Source organism: Branchiostoma floridae, chromosome 5 (genome assembly GCF_000003815.2).
Source record: "Branchiostoma floridae strain S238N-H82 chromosome 5, Bfl_VNyyK, whole genome shotgun sequence".
NCBI lineage: Eukaryota > Metazoa > Chordata > Leptocardii > Amphioxiformes > Branchiostomatidae > Branchiostoma > Branchiostoma floridae.
In genome coordinates, this window is record NC_049983.1 from 10478730 (window position 1) to 10498778 (window position 20049).

Below are 20049 nucleotides of genomic sequence, written 5' to 3' on the forward strand. Positions count from 1 at the left end.
GAATCAGTGATGGCCCTTTGACTGTCTCACTTAGGCTTACGTTACATTTACATTTCCGAGCCCGGCCGCGATGTTTTAAGAAACGAGAAATAGAAATTATACCTAGAAGACTACACAATTCACGCCCAGTAACGAGAATTGTACTTGTCGTATATTGTGATGTCTTTCATATCATTATTTGCACTTTCAACGAACAGCCCGGCCGGGCCCCGGTTTGGAAATGTGACGCTAGCCTAGGCTTAGGTCACATTTCCAAACCGGGGCCCGGCCGGGCATGTCTTTGGGAGTGAAAAGAATGATATGAAAGACATCAAAATATACGATATGTAAAAATTAAGTTCATGGGCATGATTTGTGTATTTTTCTAGGTATACTTTCTATTTTTCGTTTCTTAAAACATCCCGGCCGGGCCCCGGTTTGGAAATGTGACGTTAGCCTTAGTGTGTCAATCAAGGGGCCATCACTGATTCAGCAACCTATGCTATGCACATTCTATATAGCTTTTTCTGGATATGTTGCCATGTACAGATAATGATAATGGTAAATGTCGGACGACTTAATCACTCCAGTGTCTGGTAGTGTCCTAATTTCTTGATGGGAAAAATTGTTATCAAACAAATATGCCAAACGTTAAAAACAGAACATAGCAGACACATCTCATAAATAGAAAGGAGACAACAATAACAAAACGTAGATAATAGCTAAAAATGACTGAGAAATTTTTTTTTTTGGTACAGCTTATCTGGGACAGCGATGTGAACCGTGCCTCCGGCGGCCAGTACGCGCTCAACCTGCAGGGTCAGATAGCACAGAGCGCCGTCAGTCAACACCGGGACCTGGCTAGTGCCAAGTTAGTATTTCGAAAATCCTTCGACAGTATTTATCTTTTGAGCAACAAATCAGATCTACGCCTTTTTTTAGGAAAATCGTGACGTTTACTGACTTTTTTTGTGCACATGTTCAATTCAGCTAAGACAACACCTGCTTAGGACAACGTCACATTTCCAAATTGGGACCCAGTTCGTGGAAACGAAAAATAGAAATGTATACGTTAAAGACATACACAAATAATTCCCACGACTATTCTTTTACGTCTTGTGTAGTTTGCAGTCTTTTATATCATACATTTTGTTCCCGAAAGCTATCCGGCCGGGCACCGGTTTTGAAATGTGACCTAAGCATTTGTAACGAGTCATCAAGAATTGCAGTTGGACATTGCATGCAAAACAGCATCAGATCTGAATAGAAATATGACCGTAGAGTAATGCAGTTAACGTTGGAGCCGAAGAAACATTATGATGAACTGCACGGCAATATTCAGTTAAGCAGGTGATAAACCTGTGAACGCTTTCCTAATCAACACCTGCACATATCTTTTACAGCCTGTTCACCTACATGGACGAGGGTGCACTTCTCACCAGGAACACCTACAGCGCGTACGTGGCGCTTTTCGACAACTACGTGGCCTCAACAGGAACCAATGAAGTGGTGACGTCAGCAGAGACAGCTGAGATCAATGCCTTCATCAACCTTATCCAAAGCACTGACGTCATCATCAAGCTGCATGAGTTCCTGTCATACAAGGGTAAGTACAACAATCACAACATACAATTGTTCCTGTTGAATAATAAAGTCATTTACACACAACCAGGGAGTAACATAACACCCAACTTTCGGTCGCAGACTGCCGCCTTCCCCTGTGCAATACTAGTACGAACTTGATCCCTTGCACTGCAGCTAGGTGTCGCTGCTAACAAATGCGGTCCCAAACGTAAAGTATTGCCTGAAGAAGATGAAACGCCGACTGGGAACGTTCGTGTCTTATGTTTCTTCTGGTTGTAAATAAAGTGTTTTGTTAACGTTGTTCAGCCATTTACCAACATGATTAAATTATTTAAGGAACTGTTCCTATTGCACTTTTGGATTTGGACTCAATCGCACTAGACTTCTTTCTTGAAAGTCGATAGCTGTCAATTTTGCAAAGGAATGCTTCAACCTTCAGATCTAGATCTGATCATATATACCATAATCTCAAGACCCAAATCAAGCACTGTCAGTCCTATATTACAGTCCTGTTGCTAAGCCACCACTGCACTCGAGTTGAATGTAGAAATATTTGCTTTCCAACAGGTCTGGCAAGTTCCAACATGGCCACGTTCATGGCCGACCTGAAGGAGATGTGGTTCGGGCTGTACTCGCGGTCTAGCGGGGCAGCCATGGACTCTAGCGGCTTCGAGCACGTGTTTCTCGGCGAGTTTAAGAACGGCAAGGTTGGTCCAGACTTCAAACTTTACACCGTACATGGACAGGGGATGGGAATGGAAAGAAAGAAAGAAACAGAAAGAAAGAAAGAGAGAGAGGGGGGAGATAGAGAGAGAGAGAGAGTTGTCAACTCTCTACTATTTCTCATGATGAACCTTTTTCCTCAAGGTCTCGGGATTCCACAACTGGATCACCATGTACCTGTTAGAGAGAGACGGAGATGCCAACTACTATGGTTACATCTGGGACAAGCAGGTAAGATTCAACTTCATGTCAATCCTAGCCTGTACACAGTTATGTTCCACTTTGTTACAATGAATTCGTCAACTTTTTCTCTTGTCATTCCTCATTAAAAGACGAGTAATATCCCCATTCTATTTGTGCGTTTAGAAATCCCGCTACAATATGACTTTGACTCCATCTGAATTTTTAGGAAAGATGCACTGTGCCCTTGTGTAGTACTCCCACATTTAAAGAAAACGTGATTTGAAACGGACCCATCTGAACTAAACGTTCTTTCTTCCAGCCTGGCATCCTGGCAGTCCAAGTCCGCTGGGGTTCCCTGTACAAGGACCTGGGGTCCATGTTCTACGGCACCAGTCCGGAGTTTGACCTGGCCATGTACACCATGTGCTACGTCACCAGTCCGGACAGCCTGTGCCGTTTTAACATGGCGGGCGCGTCCGTGGCCATCCAGACATGGAGTTGGGCCAACTCCAGTTATGGAGGCGGGAAACGGTACCTAGCGTCCGCCTATCCAGCCTAGGGCTTCGGAGACACCGATTCCAGCCTGCCAATGTTGGCCTAAACATATTTGATGAAGTTTGAAAATCTCCGATTATAAAATAAAATGTTGAATAAAAAGTGCAATGGCTGTAATTATTCATGGAGCAGACCGTATACAATATTGAGCCACATGATGCTTTGATTGGTGTGTTCTCAAGTTCACACACACATACATACACACACACATACGCACACCCAATCTGATACCAGAATGCAGGCTTTCCTATGCGATCTTAAGCTAGTTTGCATAATGGCTTTATTGAGACACGATCGACGACATGACGACACAGTGCTGATTCGTCACGGACGGACCCCACTTTTGCAAATGCCTGAAATGACCTTAGGCCACAGCAAGTAAATTTTATGGATGACACCAGCGCGCGCATTGATTTTTGCCTGATTTTTTGTCTATCTGACCATCCCCTCTTCGGCGATTTTTGCCCTCTGCATAGGATGTCATCCATAAAATTTACTTGCTGTGGCCTTACTGCCAGACAAAGAGTTCAAATGTCAACTTTCAACCTCTGACATGCGTGCTACTTACAAAGAGTAAACAACAGATTTTGTGTCGGTCAGAAATACTGGACTATGTATGACTTAAACATTTCTGTTTACTTTGTTTGACATGTAGTACGTCAGAAAGTGGCTATCATTTTTTCGTAAGTGAGTTAATCCACGTGATCAATGGAGACAAAGAGACAACTATAACAATGCCCACAATACCTGTTCTGTACGCAATACTTGTTCTGTTCTGGGGGCTCCATGATCGGGTAAGCCGACTACTCTTTCTACAGCCAGGGGCTAAATTGCAATGGTCTGGAGCGGCAAACTCAGGTGACCTCAATGCCACAGTAATTGACAGAGGTGCGTTAAAACTTTATTCAAGGACGTCATACTAGTAATTTTATAAATGACAATGTTTATGAAACTTTATGCGTTAAAACTTTATTCAAGGATGTTATACTAGTAGCTTTATATATGACAATGTTTATGAACTGTAAACTATGTATGTTTTTATTCATGTTAAATGAACTATCCACTTCAACAGCAATACTCTCCGAGATCATTTGTTTTAAAGTGCAATCACATGCTAGAAGTTGATTGTGCATGTTAACTATATTAAGTAAGCAGGGATTTTAATGTACAACAAGTCACAATTCAGCCCCTGGCTGCCAGTACTTTGTTTTACTAATAAATCATTTTTGATTGATTGATTGATTGATTGTAATTGGTTTAATGTGCTCGAAGTGTGGCTCTCCTCAAACATGGGGCGACTTGATGCATTATCTGATGAAGCTCTGTACTTATCTTCACCTGAGTGAAGTGAGGAAAGCCGTGCCTTTCATATGTAGCATATCAAGGGTTATCAACGGATTCGAACCCAGGACCTCTGTTTTATGGGTCAAACACCATGTTACGATACACGGCACGTTTTAGGTGTCAGGGTTGACTTAAAATTGACTCGTCACCTGCACAATAAGTGAACAGACCGGTTACCTGTCAGACAAAGACAAAGGGTACTCTGTATCAAACTGATCAACACCGCAGGGTAAGGTCCCTGACATTGTCGTCCATTTTGTCTACCAGGTAGGAACATATTTACTGTTCTAATTCCAGATTTTTGGGGAAAGCTGTCCTCGTGTTGCCGGGAAAGGGGTTTTAAAAGCTATATACAACGTTGATATTGTGCGCTGTTACTATTTTGCTATAGAATTGACGGTTTTGAGGTCGGAGTAGAAAGACAAACCTAGTTTTCCACACTAACTGACAGAGGATTTCTCTCTAGTTTTTTTTTCAGTGTTTCTGCTTATTTTCATCGCGTTACGCTCAAAAGTTACTCCCCTCCCCCCTTTTGTCACTAGAAGGCGATCGCTGAGAAACCGTACAACGAACAGTTCGTTCATTTTCCTTTCATGAAACTCGCTGATTGATCTGCCAAATCTTTGGTCGATCAGTGGGCACAGCCTTAACTGGAAAGGGGTGTAACTAACATTTTGTTCCCAATGTAGTTTTATTCGTCAAAAATACATGTGGCAATGATGTTACTGGTGACTGGGTGAGAGACTGAGGTAGTGTGACCAGTTTGTCAATCTAAAATGCAATTACAGTCCGTATATTAGTTCCGTTTTGGGGTTAACTACAACATAAAGTTACTTCGAACTAGATCAGAAATATACTTCAGGCTACCACACTTTCTTCATTTTTTAATGTACCAGTAGAAAATGAAATACTTAATAGCTCACCCAACTAGTAGCTTACAAGCAATAAGTTATTTCCGAGTATACTACCATATCTATTGCCAACATGTCGTAGTTTTTGCTAAAAAGATAGTCGTAGTTGGGCAAACTGCTGGCTACAATATAACTGGTAGCGCCACCTTTCCACTAGTCGCTGCGATTAAAAAGCGACTACTAGTACTGGGCGACCAAATATTTGATAGGCCGCTCAACAAATTTCACGTCGAAGAACGAATATCAGAATATTTGTCCTTTTTTTCTTTGTTGCTTCATGCTTTTACAAAAGCAGAGAAATCCGATTTTGGACACTGAACATCGCCATCTCGTAGAAAAGTGACGAAAGAGAGGTTGTCGTCGGCTCAACTACGCAGTGCTTTTGTGATCTTTCTTCGTGCCTAAATGGTGTCAGGCACGGGTGAGTTTAGGCGTGGTTACAAATATTTATAGCTATGACATGACTGTGGCATTCATCTTTTTGATCAACTTATTGCGACCACTTTTAAGCGGGTAGAACTTAGAACTGCATATAAATGATATTTGTTTACCTAGATGAAAAAAACTAGATTTGTAGCGACGGAAATCACATTACATTGTTCTCTGTGCTGTCTGTTTGTCGCCCCTCCCATATGTCAGAGGTGAAACTGTGACATTTCACTAGCTCGACTCACAAAGGAATGTTTTGACTCTAAAATAGAAAATGTTGTCGGGAACAAAGGACCTGTACAGTCACTTTTTTTTAGCCTTTGCGTAACTGTTTCGTATTTCTAGTGTTTTCACAATGATGTCGATAAGCTTGGGGTTTTAAGCTGCCGAAAAAGTCACAGGTCGGCCCATAAAAACACATCTTTTAAACAGGTTATTGTCCGTAATGTTGTATCCTCGTGCCGAAAACATGTATAAGGACTAGCTATCTACCTCTTCATTTAGAATTGGAGGCAGTTAGAGAAGTCCAACACGTTCTGTCTACAGTCGCTCCTGTGTTGAATATTGACATGGATTCTCTCTCTATATATAATTGCATACTAGTATTCACACACTCCTTGTATAAACCAACAGAAGGACGGAAAATATATCAGGCGTTAACGGAGAACGTCTGCACCATGTCGCGTATCCAAGCTCTTCTGGCAATTCTGCTCATAGCACGCCATGTCGAAGGTACGTACGAGATGAATAGAGACCTTTATTGTGTATATTATATATCCACACTGGGTTAAGCAGTACAGGTCACATTGAAATAATAAGGTCTCATTGGTGTATTACTAGCTCCTCGAGTGGGTACCCTAAAAGAGATCCCAGCCAAAAATGAACGGCTGCACGGACGCATGTTTTGAGCGGTGAGAAATTCCCTTTTAGACAGCGGAACTGATCTCAAAAGTTAGATTGGTGAAAGCTTATTTGTAACTGAAGAAATTAGCAGGTAAAGTTTTGCAGCCGCGCGCTAGGTCGGAGGTACACAGTCGTGGGTTCTGAGTGGTGCGGTTGTACACTAGCAGCGAAAAAGTGCCTTTTGTGGGGATTGACTAATCGTAGTTTGTAATTGCTATAAAAAAGTTCCTACGTATAGTTTACGTTGGCAATTTTTTCCCACGATAAAGGGTAAATGTGCTCGACATAGAATGAAAAATCTGCTGAAATTTCACGTAGCTTCATTATAAACGCGCCCATTTAAACCACGAACTAGAAAGACCGACATTTGCTTGAGAGCAAATACAGCATATTTCAGCCATCTCCCTCATGCAACAATAGGCCTTGAGGTCGTTGACCCCTTTGGCCATTGGAAAATTACCAAAAAAATTCCCAAATATATCATTTTAAAGTGTTCCATGCCAAAAATTATACATGGGTCATTTGGATAAATATCTAGAGCACCTCTTTACCAAATTTCGGGTCATTTGGTTGTTAAACGAGGGAACAGGAGCCAAAAATGTCCAATTTTTTTCTAAAAATGGCCATAAAATTGCAATATTAAGCATCATGTTGTACTGTATGGAAAAAATGTTATTAAATTCATGCGCACAAAATTGAAGGGCACTTTAATACCAAATTTCAGGTCATTCGGTTGTAAAACGAGGGTACAGGAGGCAAAAATGTGCTTTTTTGTCAAAAAATGGCCAAAAATCGCAAAATCAAGCATTTTGTTGTACCGTATGCCAAAACTGTTATTAAATCTGGGTGGGCATATGATCAGGGCACCTCTGTACCAAATTTCATGTCATTCGGCTGTAATACCAGGGTACAGGAGCCCAAAATATACATAAAAATTGACAAAAACCTCAATAAAATCATTTTAAAGGCAGATATGAAAAAAAAATGAAAAAAAAAAACACCTGAGGGTATTGGCTTACTCTATCTTTGTGCCAAATTTCAAGTCAATCGGTTTAAAAACGGCGGAGTTGATTCGAGTTGAAGATTTGGCAGGAGAAAGAAAGAAGAAAGAAAGAAACATTACGAATACAATATATTTCACCATACCTATGGTATGGCTGAAATATAATTATAACATAGAAGTCTATGGGAAGAAGAAACTCATCAATGAGACCTTAACAGATACACGTATACGTTGTAAAGGTACAACAAAAAGTAGTTGTTGGATATTTCATTGTAAAAACAGATATATTTTATAGAATTTGAATTTGTATTACATTTGTGTTTAGGTGTATGAATTAGGAGTATATAGACTGGAAAAGTCTAAATGTTCGCCTCTCTATTTGTTGTATAACCTACGTTTTAGTAGTGCGGTTATGTGCTCTGTTTCACTGCGTAATTGTGGCAGCTGTTTCGTAGTTTTGTGACAGTAAAACTGTGTCGTATATTATCAATATTTAGATGCTATTAGATCAGTATGGACCTTAGATTATATTAGTATAGACCTTAGATCAGTATAGACCTTAGATCAGTATAGACCTTAGATCAGTATGGACCTTAGATTATATTAGTATAGACCTTAGATCAGTATAGACCTTAGATCAGTATAGTCCTTAGATCAGTATAGACCTTAGATTATATAAGTATAGGCCTTAGATCAGTATAGTCTATAGATCCGCTTTTGAGGGCTAGGGATAAAGAAGATTCGGCGCTATACCATCTCGGCCCAGTCAACTCTGATGCCGTAGAAAAGATGCATGGAAATGCCTCTTAGATGTTTCACATTCATATAACTAGTCCGGGTGCCAGACATCAATAATATCCGGGTTTAACTAAGTGGGAGCCTATTGTAGAATTTCGTCGGGAGAATGTTGACCCTAGAGCCCAGAAGTTGGCCTGTGTAGGCTTTAGAAATAGTCTGGTATACAGGCTAATTTATAACAACGGTATTACAATTTTAATACTATATTATTGGAGAATCACGGAAATTTTAATTAAGCTGAGGGTTCCTTGAAGTAAGATACGGTTCTTCACCTTGACTAAATGTTTTGCTGTAAATGTTGGCATGTTACATGTAGGCTCGTGCCGCGGCCGGTGTGGCGAGGACTACGACCGCTCGAACCCCTGCCACTGCAACTCACGCTGTCAGGAGTTCAACAACTGCTGTAGCGACTACAAGGGCATCTGTCTAAGTAATGTACTTCTACATCTTTTAGGGAACAAAATTCCATTCGAAGATATGTAGAAAGCATACGTTGCAATGCATAAAAGAAAATTAAGAATTGATTCATCAACTTATGAAATCAAAAGGAAAAGTTACTTTATCTGAGAATGTACGTGCAATTGAAAATACGTGTACTATAGGAAAAACTGCACATCTTTCTCTTTTTAGCTAGTATTACCCACCAAAGTGGATACATTAACACACATGCATGGATGGAGTCACCGATTGCTCCATGTTAGTATATATGTAAATCTACTGGGGATGACAGTGTGCATGTGTATGAATTTCTCTTACGTTGACAATGTACCATAGACTGGGGAAGCTCCTGCGCCAACGGCCGCTGTTGGGAGCGGATGGACCCTGCCTACAGTTGCCAGTGTAACAGCGAGTGTGCCCGGTTTGGAGACTGCTGTGCTGACTACGGAGCCGAGTGTCTAGGTATGTTCACATTTTCAGAAGCAAATCACTCTGCATAAAGACAGTACAACTTGGATTCCTTTTATATAGTATTCAGGTTTGCTTTGAGACTGGCTGATTTTCCCCTAGCCTGATTAAATCTCGCTTATAGCAGCCCGCCAAACATCCGCCGGCCCTCTAGAGGAGGGGCCAGTTACAGCCCTGGACAGCGGAGTTTGTGTTACACAGACTAATTTTCCCCCTGTCATTGTTAAACAAATTCCAGTCAAATACTACACGGTGTTTGCAAGGAGCTTTTATCAGAAAAGCTCCTTGGTGTTTTATTCCCTGTTATAATTTACGAAAGGCGTACGAAACATCATTGACCAGTCATAATACGATGTATCTCGTCCGCTAATTCGAAAATAATTCTATATTATAACAGTAGACCAACATAAAACATCGACTAGACGCGAACATATATAATAGTATCTGATACCAAATTTAGCAAATCGAACACGACACCACTGTGTGCTCAAAGTGAGGCTCGATCAAATGCAAGTTGTAGCCCATACACTACGAAATTTGAAGCTCCTTTAGTGCATGCCCTTTTACATCTCCCTTCACAGTCTGATACTGCATAACGGTTGACTACATGCAAGACTTGCTTCTAGGCGATACTTCTAAAAAATATCATGCTGATTTATGACTTTCATTAAGGAGAGAAAGGCAGCAAAGTGGACCCGGTACCCCTTGAGAAAGATGGTGCAGGACACGAACCAGAACCACCAAAATCAGAAGGCGACGCATGCGTAGTTGAACCGGGTGGCGACGCATGCGTGGGCGAAAAGAAATCCAGGTGGACACGTGACGCCGAAAACGTAGTGGAGCCGGTGTCCCCAGGAACAGGTGCGCAACAAGTACCGGCTCGTCTGTCAGCGGCAAAGAACTGTCATGCCTTGCTCAGGTTAGTAACCTTTAACCTCCAAGCAGATGTATCGGTTGGGCTAGATTTGTGACTTTAACAGTAGACCAAAAAAAAAAAAAAATAACAGACGCTAGACGCAAACATATATAATAGTATTTGGTACCAAGTTTAGCAAGTTGAGAAATGAAAAGCTTTTTTTTTTTTTTGCAATTCGATTTTCCTTGTTGCAGCTCCTTTGGGACGGCGATGTGAACCGCGCCTCCAGCAGCCAGTATACACTCAACCTGCAGGGTAAGATCGCACGGCACGAACTAGACCATCACGAGGACCAGGCTAGTGCCAAGTAAGCTGCTCAAGTCTTGCGAGAGCTTTTGTTTTGTTGGTACCAAAGCAGATGTTAGATGGTAGAATCGGAATGTTTCCTTGTGGCTACATATCGCGACTGTCGTATTGAGGTCACCTGAGTAGCGCCGAATGGCAGCTCGCTCCAGACACTTGCGACTGTCGTATTGAGGTCACCTGAGTAGCGCCGAATGGCAGCTCGCTCCAGACACTTGCGACAGTCGTATTGAGGTCACCTGAGTAGCGCCGAATGGCAGCTCGCTCCAGACACTTGCGACAGTCGTATTGAGGTCACCTGAGTGGCGCCGAATGGCAGCTCGCTCCAGACACTTGCGACAGTCGTATTGAGGTCACCTGAGTGGCGCCGAATGGCAGCTCGCTCCAGACACTTGCGACAGTCGTATTGAGGTCACCTGAGTGGCGCCGAATGGCAGCTCGCTCCAGACGCTTGCGACAGTCGTATTGAGGTCACCTGAGTGGCGCCGAATGGCAGCTTGCTCCAGACACTTGCGACAGTCGTATTGAGGTCACCTAAGTGGCGCCGAATGGCAGCTCGCTCCAGACCCTTGCGATTTAGCCCCGTCTATTGTAAGCTCCTCGCAATTCTGCCAAGAGAGAGTAGTCAGTCCACCCAATAACAATAACAATTAAGCATGTGAACGCTTTTATGACCAGCAACTGCATATATATTTTACAGCCTATTCACCTACATGGACGAGGCTACACTTTTTGCCAAAGACACGTACAGCGCATACGTAGCGCTCATCGACAACTACGTTGCTAGAACGGGAACGCATGAAGAGGTGACGTCACAGGAGACAGCTGAGATCAATGCCTTCCTCGACGTCATCCAAGGCACTGACGTCATCATCAAGCTGCACGAGTTCCTGGCAAACAAGGGCAAGTTCAACAATCACAACATACAACTGTTCCTGTTGTGCTTTTGGCTTAACGTGTTAATCACGCTAGATTTTTTTCTCCCTTAGTATCAGTTAGTGTGAAGGCAGTAAATGTTCTAAACGACAATGCTACTAGTAACCTCCAAATATAATTACTTGTACTATAATATTCAGAACCGGATTAGAAAATGTAAGTACACGGTAACTTGGAGACTTGATAATCCTATTCAAGAGCTACGCCTTTGAGTAACTGAAACCTCTCTGATACGAAGGGAATCGAATTCGCTGAAAAAGAGCCACAATACCTGTGGCGTAGAAAGAGAACATGGATCACTAATAGGGCTGGGTACCGGTACAGAAAATTCAGGTCCAGGTCCGGTTCAGGTCCAGATGATCAGGTCCAGGTCCGGACCTGAACCTGGACCCGATACAGTATGACTCATACCAATGGTCCATTTCACTTCAAAGAAATCTGCTTGGTGGAGTATTAGACTTACACTGGCGTTTTAAAAGCCTACAACACTAACTGCACCTGTACGATTGGCTGTAAAACTTGGTAGAAATTACTATAAACTCTACTCTACTTCTCTCTTGTTATTTTCTTCCACCTACAAGAGCCAAAACGTGTGAATGCCTGATCAAAAAATCTGTTAATTTTCTAATCGGTCCAACATCCGGTTCACCCAATTTTTTTAGGTCCGGTTTTTCTGGACCGGTCCAATAAGAAAAACCGGTTTTGTACCGGTACGCTGTACCGATACCCAGCCCTAATCACTAATGGAAGAGGACGAAATTTTTGGGAACTATAGATTAATGTTATGATGCACATTAACATTTGTTCAATAGATTCTTATTTTGACAACAATGTTAACAGTATTGACTTGAAAACGCATTTTCTTAAAACAGGTCTGACAAGTTCCGACATGGCTACGTTCATGGCCGACCTGAAGGAGATGTGGTTCGGGCTGTACTCGCGGTCCGGCGGAAGAGCCTTGGATTCTAGCGGCTTCGAACACGTGTTTCTCGGCGAGTTTAAGAGAGGCAAGGTCAGTCAGAGCTTAGGATTAACAACTGGAGTTCCACGACTTCTTGCATTTGCCGAATCACGAGCACACGTACACACAGACACGCAACCACACACACACCACCACACACACACACACAGACGGGCGAATGTGCACACAGTCATTGCATTTATTTCACACTGGAATGATTGCAGTTATTTCAAACCAAACGTTTCTCTCCAGGTCTCAGGATTTCACAACTGGATCACAGCGTACCTATTGGAGAAAGACGGACTGGCCGACTACTACGGTTATATCTGGGACAAGGAGGTAAGATTTTTTTGTCAACGTTACTTAACCAGTGGACCGTTTTGCACTGCTTTTTACTATCAATTATTCGAACCTCTGGGGCATTCCCCAATGACTGTAGAAAGACAAAGACACGTACTGTCCGTATTGTAAATTTATTTATGCGTGTTCAATGTCCATTGCAAGGTAAGTTACTCAAGCTGTACGAAAGTGCTAGTTGATCGGTAAAGAATGTTGATTCTGTCATGTCTATTTTTTTAATCCGATTGTTGTCTAATTTTAAATGTTGTAAATGCATTAATGTTTTAAAGTTGATTCTGTGACTGATGACGCATTTCATATGTATATACATGCCAAGTCATCCAGGAATAAAGCTGAATCTGAATCTGAATAAAATTTGCGACTTATGCGGGAGTTAACTTTTATCCGTAGGGTAACCTGTATCTAGCCTGGGTACCATCCGATTTCTACCGGGGCTCCTTACACTCGCTACCCTAAAAAATACTAGTATTACCTGATAACCTGTGTCCACTGCTCTTAAAAACAGGGTATTCAGGGATATCAACATAAACGGAAGGTGATTCAATACTTTCGAAATATTGTAGTTTGAAACCACCATATCTGCTAATTTGATATCCTTAAATACTGCTTTTGAAAACGACGGAAACAGGTTACCCCGTGGATAAAGGTTACCGCATCTAAAGAAAATTTGAAGGGAGTACACTATAACTGAATTCGAAACAAATGCCTTGAAATACACTTTCTTCCCTTCAGCCTGGCATCCTGGCGGCCCAACTCCGCTGGGGTTCCCTGTACAAGGACCTGGGGTCCATGTTCTACGGCACCAGTCCGGAGTTTGACCTGGCCATGTACACCATGTGCTACGTCACCAATCCGGACCGCCTGTGCCGTTTTGACATGGCGGACGCGTCCGTGGCCATCCAGACATGGAGCTGGGGGAAATCCAGCTATGGAGACGGGAAGAAATACCTCGCGTCCGCCTATCCTGCCTGAGCGTCCCGAGCGGCCTTTAACTAACATACCTAGTTCTGCAGCGATATCAGTGTGTAAATGCTGGATAAACATCTTTGAAGCTTTAGCATCCCCGTTTATAAAATGTATTATTGAAAAATATCATTGTAGCCATTCTGAAGATGGATTAAGTAAGCTGTTACGATAAAGGCACATGGGTTACTTGGTGCGTTCTCATATACTACCACGCACGCACGCTGCACACACACACACACATGAGCAAAAGAATAGTGCAAGAGTCATCAACTGCTATGTTTCTACCAAACATATACATTTGTACGTACCTTCATCCAAAAATGTCCAGACATACGTCATACTAAAGCAGTTCTCAAACATACACATGGGATTGTACTACACGTAATAATAGAGTTTCATGGGGTAGCTTCTATGTACATTTTACAAGACAAAAAGAACAAACAGCCATAACGTCCTTGTCACTACCTATTTTATTTATCTATAATATTCTTCAAAATATCGGCATCACATCCCACTAGATCAATGGGTTATTTCCTTTTCAGTACACTTCAGCACAAAAATACATACAAAACATACGACATATACGTCATAGAACCTTTCTTCTTCAATATTTGATAACTTCAATATTTGAAATATTTGATAAGTACTTGCATCACGTCAGGCACTGAAGTTGACTTACCATTTCTATACAGTGAATAAATGTATGCGTTCAATTTTCATCTTTCCAAGGACAATTGCCTCCAACAAGTGAGTTGATGGGAACAAAATTCAATTCTACCGTAACAAAAGCAACCAGTCTTCCCTCATTGCAATTTCCACTACATCATACATTTGCAAACAAACAGCTTTAACATTGTCATCTGGGTCATTAGCTGTACCTGCTAGATTTCATTTTTTTCTCCGCTCTGCACCATACATAGTCACTGAATCCACTACCATACCAGGAATGTTGGCATACACAAGTTACTTTGGTTACCAATGAATAACTTTTAATTGCAAAGGGCAACAATGTTTAATTTTTCCTAGGATGCTACTTGCAAAAGTAACATTAACACAAATTTATATCTAATCATCTTCTGTAGCTATAGGTTTATTTTAATGCAATCAATTTGAGTTGGTTGTAAATAAAGTCTGCTTGACTAGATTGTGAAATTCAAAGCTTGTGTTGTTGGAATCATGACTTAAGTACAATCTCACAGTCAGGTATTGATTGGGTAGCTTTTTCTAGATCTAGGTCTAAAGACTGATTAATGTATAGAATAATTCAGAATAGCCCCCAAACACAAATCTCATGACAGATCAAGGCAACAATGACAGGGTGGTACACAATGTAGTGCTTTGTACATTTTCCATTGCAATACCAATGATGTATGTATTTTTGATAATGCGCAAACGTGTAGGAATCATATAGATTGGTACATTTTCAAATTGCACCATTTCGCTTGTATCACACCTAAAATGCTGATGCTGCTGTCCACTACAACTAAACACTACTGCACCACTCAAAATCAAACTAAGCCTGTTGCAAGTATCACTCTAATTCGATCAACAATTGATAACAGTACAAAGGATCATACAAAGTATACAATATCAACGAGGCCATCTTTCTATTTTAACTGTCAATATACCTCATTTGATCTTTCAGCCACAAGTTTCAACAAATATAAAGTCCTTCTTTACAAATCTGTCTTCACAGAATATAGTTCCACAGTCGACTCCACCTTGCAGTGGTGACTTTATAAATATAACCTTACATCTCATGCAAGCCACCTTATTGCCTACGTACACGTACAATCCCAATAAGTCAATACTAGCTTGTGCATAAAAGCAAGTCAACAAAGATAGCCCTCTGTGATATACATTGTGTTCATATAGATCAACATGTACAAGTGTCTGTATATTTCAACTTCCAGGTTACAACTGAATAAATCCACTTCCTGCCAGCTTAGGGCACATGAAAATGAAATAGGATAGATGGCTTCTTCTCTATGGTCAGTTTTGTCATCGTGAGGCAGACACTGACCAATCCCAGAGTGGCTTGCTGTTGCTGGCAAGTTGGGCATTGAGATGTGCATAATTTATATAACTCTCTGAGTGTTCTTGGAATATGAGTTTTGCCCGAATACGAAAGCAGTGATGGGGAGTTGGGGTCCTCTGGTTCCTCTAGTATAGCCTTTTCTCGTACCTGAAAATAGAGACAAGAACAATACTCAGCTTGGATCAAACTGCTGTTCAAGCATTTGATGATAATCTGTTCAAAATATCAATGCTGTCAAAGGCCATTTTGATATTCTGTCATTTTAATATAAACTGTATTGTACTATTAGTATTACAGCTTTCTGCTGATGTATATGTAGAATCCTCTCTTCTGTTCAGTGGCCTTTACAGCATTGAATATGAACACACATAACTTGTATATACATTCACAAACACCAGAAGTATCCAGATCCAGTCCATTGTTCTTTTTAGGAAGGACAATGGCATAGCAAACATAGAGTGTTAGCCAGAATTCAGAATAGAGAGTTGGTCTGCTGGAGTCATCAACAACCAGAGATATGAGTATGGAGACCATAGAGAAAGAAAGAAACAACTTGAACCCTTATAACATAAGGTGCTACAATCAACAACAGCAGGAACTCAAAATATACACCTGCTATTTGTAGAGAAAGCTTAGAGATTGCAGAAAAAATGCCTTGTAATTTGGCAGGCTGTATGGGCTTGAGGTAAGTGGCAAGAAACAGGATTTTGAGACCTGATGAAATACAATCCAATCTGTTCATGATGAGATGTTGAACAAGCAAGCCCTCTACATGGCTCAGTGTTCTCACCAGGATTTTTTTAATGCATAGGGGCATCTTAGTGCAGCAAAGCCATACGGTAAGCAATTCAGGTGTGAGCATTGTAGGAGGGTGTGGAAATCCTTCTTGAATTACTGTCCCTCAGAAACCCTATTTCCTGCATTTTGAGAGTCAAATTTAATTGAATACCGGTAAAGCCTGTATTTTTTCTAACTTTGTTACAAAACAACAGAGAAGTCGCATTTGCTGGTTGAAACACTGGTGGGGGCCAAAATCACAGCATAGGAGCCAAAATCACAGCATAGAGGATCCAGATCACAGCATAGGGGCCCCCTATGCTGAAAAGGCCTGGTGAGAACACTGTGGCTATGAAGGAAAGGAGCATAAGAGGTCACAATAGGCACACTCTCTACTCTGTACACGTCAAACGAGGACTGTAACCCCACACTGAAGACCAGCCAGAGGGTAGGTTGGGGGAAGCAGAGGAGCCGCACACTTGTGGTACGTGTACTTACGAGTGCAGACCATGCACACCTCCTTCCACCTGTGCGGACACTGTGCGTGTCTCGAACCTGAGCTCACCACTGTACATCATTGACCTGGGGACAGAACCGACAGTCAGTGCCAAACTCAAGGAGGGCTACTTACGAGTGCAGCCCATGCACACCGCCCTCCATCTGGGCTGAGGGGCTTCGTTTCTGGAACTTGACTTCTCCGCTGTACATGTTGGCTCTGGGGGAGAAGAACATGGCACAGGTGTCGCCATGCGCAAGGTCAACTTCAAATTGTGGAAAAAAATCAGACTACATGCAGATTTCCATCTTCCAGGACTTCTAGTTTACAATGTGTCTTGCCTAGCTTTGTTTTTGAGATACATTTAGGTACAAGCTCCCAATAACAAATTATCATTTCTTAAATTTTTTCACATAAGTACCACAACATTGTCTTCAGCATCACTTTGGATTTCATCTACGTGAACATTAGCACTTTTAAAACTAAATATCAAGTTGCCAGTTATGTGAACAAACAAAAGATGATGTTCAAAGGGCCAGAACGAACAAAAAACATTAAAATGGCAAAGCATGCACTTAAGAAATAGTACTTTATTAGCATCATCATAAGTACTCAGTGCAGTTTCAACATGCCACAACTATTATTAAGTACATTTAGGATGATGCTGCTATACTGGAGGTACAATGCACGTGCACGTCTAGGTAACCTAGGAATGAAAAAAACAAACAATGCTTTTGGAGGCAGTTCTTATGTTCCATCTGCTATTACACAGGTTAAGACATCCCAAAAACATACAAACTGTAGTTAAGATGGGTTCACATGTGTGTACATATTGAAGTCCGTATGAGGTCTGTATGAAAGTCTTAGCCTCTACCAGGCCCCTCAGCTCACTGGAAAATAAGCAGAAATTGTACAAATATTACCGAATAACATGACAGAGGCATTAGCTAGTTGCAAGCTAGCCATACCCCTTGGCCAGCCAACTCCTCTGACATGTCATGTGTCTATATTTGTCCAATTTCTACTATTTTTCCAGCGACCTGTGGAGCCTGGTAGAGGCTAAGAATTCCACACAGACCTCATACGGACTCAAATACATACGCAAGTGTGAACCCCCTTTACATCTTGAAGATGAGGGAACATACACCTACCTGAGAGAGGAGAGGCTCTTGGCTCCGATGTCCTGACAGCCATGCTGGATGCCTGCGATCAGGTATGGAACAAACTTGTGTACAGAACCCTTATCCTGGATGGACCCTGTCACACCTTGTGCCACCTTCAGTTTGTCACTTTCACTGTGGGGTTCATGGACAAATTCATGGATAAGTTTATAGTTAAATTTTCTGTTTAACATTGTAAGATGAAACTGATGCACAGTAAAATATGGCTAATTATTAGTAAGCTTTGAATCAATACCGTACATCCAATCAAAAATTGCCAAGGGGGATTAGATTCTACAATGTCTTCTTTCTCTGTCATTATCGACCAAAACATCTCCCAGAAAAGACATCAAACACTCAAACAAGAGCTTTTAAAAAAAGCTGGTCTTTCGCTTACTTATATTGTGTAGGTAAAACTTTTACCAGATGAGTTTCAGAACAGTTTCAATGGTATGAACTAGGGGTGGGTACTGGAACAGAAAATTCAGGTACAGGTACAAAGGATCAGGTGCAGGTCCGGACTTGATGGTCTGTGAAAACTTTTGAAGGGGCGATACTCAAAACAATTGTCCATTTCGCTACTAAGGAATTAGTGGAGTATCTGATTACCACTGGTGTTATAAAGTCCTATGTTCATGTGAACAACACTTGTTCTGTACGTTGACGTACAAAGTTTATTCAATTTGTTCTCGTAATTTATTGCACCAGTAAGCCCTTAAACGTATAGATGCCTGCTGATATAATGTGTTCATTTTCTAATTGGTGCAGCATCCAGTTTACTGATTTTTGTCAGGTCTGTGTCTGTTAATAAAATTGTACTTAATGAGTTTCAAAATGCAAATGCAGTTTCATTGTGGTATGTTGAAAGGAACGTTTCATTTCTTTTCGGAATGCAAAATTATTGAGATTTTGATTCATTACGTCAGTGGTTATGGGCCACAAACTCACTCCATCGGGGTAGCTTGGAATCTTCTCATTTGAAATCAATTAGATAAAATATTAGTCAGTGTATTTTACATATATCAAAGAGGGATACACTTTTGTTGAAGTTTCTTCCACGAAGATCCCTTGAAATTTCGAGTAGTAAGCAATTTTCCACATGCAACCGCCTCCCACCCCACGTCAGATCTCTGCACAATTCTGGATTTCATAGAGGTAATTCTCCACATCGTGACTTAGGCTCTGGGTCATTTCAACTTGAGAAGGATCAGAGGACTGATCGAAAGCGTCGGTATATAAGCGCTTTATTTTGTGCACGGATATATGGTCCTAAAATTGTAACATCGTAATAACACATCAAAATCGCGACACCCCTTCCCAACATGCGACACTCCCTTGGGACAAAATGGTGGCGCCCATGGACGCCAACGAAAACAATATACTAGTAGGTTTTGTTATCGCAGGCCTGTAATGAATTGCTATTTGTTCCAACATATGCAACTATACAAAAGTAGTTGTCTATACATGCGACGTTCCGGGCGAGCTCTCTCCGGTCACCGACCTTCCAAAATTTCCACATGGCTGGGGAGGACGCGAGACGCCGCCAGCGAGACCCCGACGGCTGTTTAATAACACCAAGGAGGTTAAAAAAGACCTCGTCAGAGAACTTGATGCTGTGCCTTTAGGAGATTCATAAATAGAATAACTGTGACAAATTCAGTCGGTAACGATTTTTGTATGCAAAAAAAAAATCAAGTTTTATTTGACTCTTTTGACAGTAGACCTCCACAAAACTCAGTAGATACATTGTATATAGCTTTCACATCTTTCCTGTATGTACAATGCTCACAGTTCCCTACTCAAGTCAATCTATACACT

The 20049-nt window shown here is 41.4% G+C and overlaps 3 protein-coding genes across 14 annotated transcripts in view; 2 read left to right on the forward strand and 1 right to left on the reverse strand.

Annotated features, from left to right (window-relative positions):
- Positions 1-737: 737 nt before the first annotated feature.
- On the forward strand, positions 738-3136 carry LOC118416098 (poly(U)-specific endoribonuclease-D-like; the record flags this gene model as incomplete). Its single annotated transcript, XM_035821163.1, is given in 5 exon segments — positions 738-850; positions 1383-1585; positions 2131-2270; positions 2431-2517; positions 2789-3136. Coding segments are annotated over 5 exon segments (783 nt in total), but the record flags the coding sequence as incomplete, so codon positions are not given.
- Positions 3137-4586: 1450 nt separating this feature from the next.
- On the forward strand, positions 4587-15551 carry LOC118415342 (poly(U)-specific endoribonuclease-D-like). Its single transcript, XM_035819861.1, is given in 11 exon segments — positions 4587-4635; positions 6342-6440; positions 8729-8842; positions 9187-9312; positions 9991-10183; positions 10186-10237; positions 10429-10541; positions 11238-11440; positions 12346-12485; positions 12687-12773; positions 13527-15551. Coding segments are annotated over 10 exon segments (1323 nt in total). The 5' UTR covers positions 4587-4635; positions 6342-6385; the 3' UTR covers positions 13767-15551.
- The window catches only part of LOC118415340 (inosine-5'-monophosphate dehydrogenase 1b-like), a 28510-nt gene continuing 22673 nt past the window's right edge, over positions 14213-20049 (reverse strand). For 7 of the 12 annotated variants that reach the window (XM_035819850.1, XM_035819856.1, XM_035819851.1 and 4 more), the window contains 3 exons: positions 18223-18366; positions 17207-17290; positions 14213-15945 (listed from right to left, as the gene is read on the reverse strand). In XM_035819850.1, the coding sequence (XP_035675743.1) occupies positions 15924-15945; positions 17207-17290; positions 18223-18366 (250 nt within the window). In that variant the 3' untranslated portion in view covers positions 14213-15923. Of the gene's footprint in view, positions 15946-17069; positions 17158-17206; positions 17291-18222; positions 18367-20049 lie in introns of those variants that run through there. The other 5 variants (XM_035819859.1, XM_035819849.1, XM_035819854.1 and 2 more) reach the window with 2 other exon arrangements.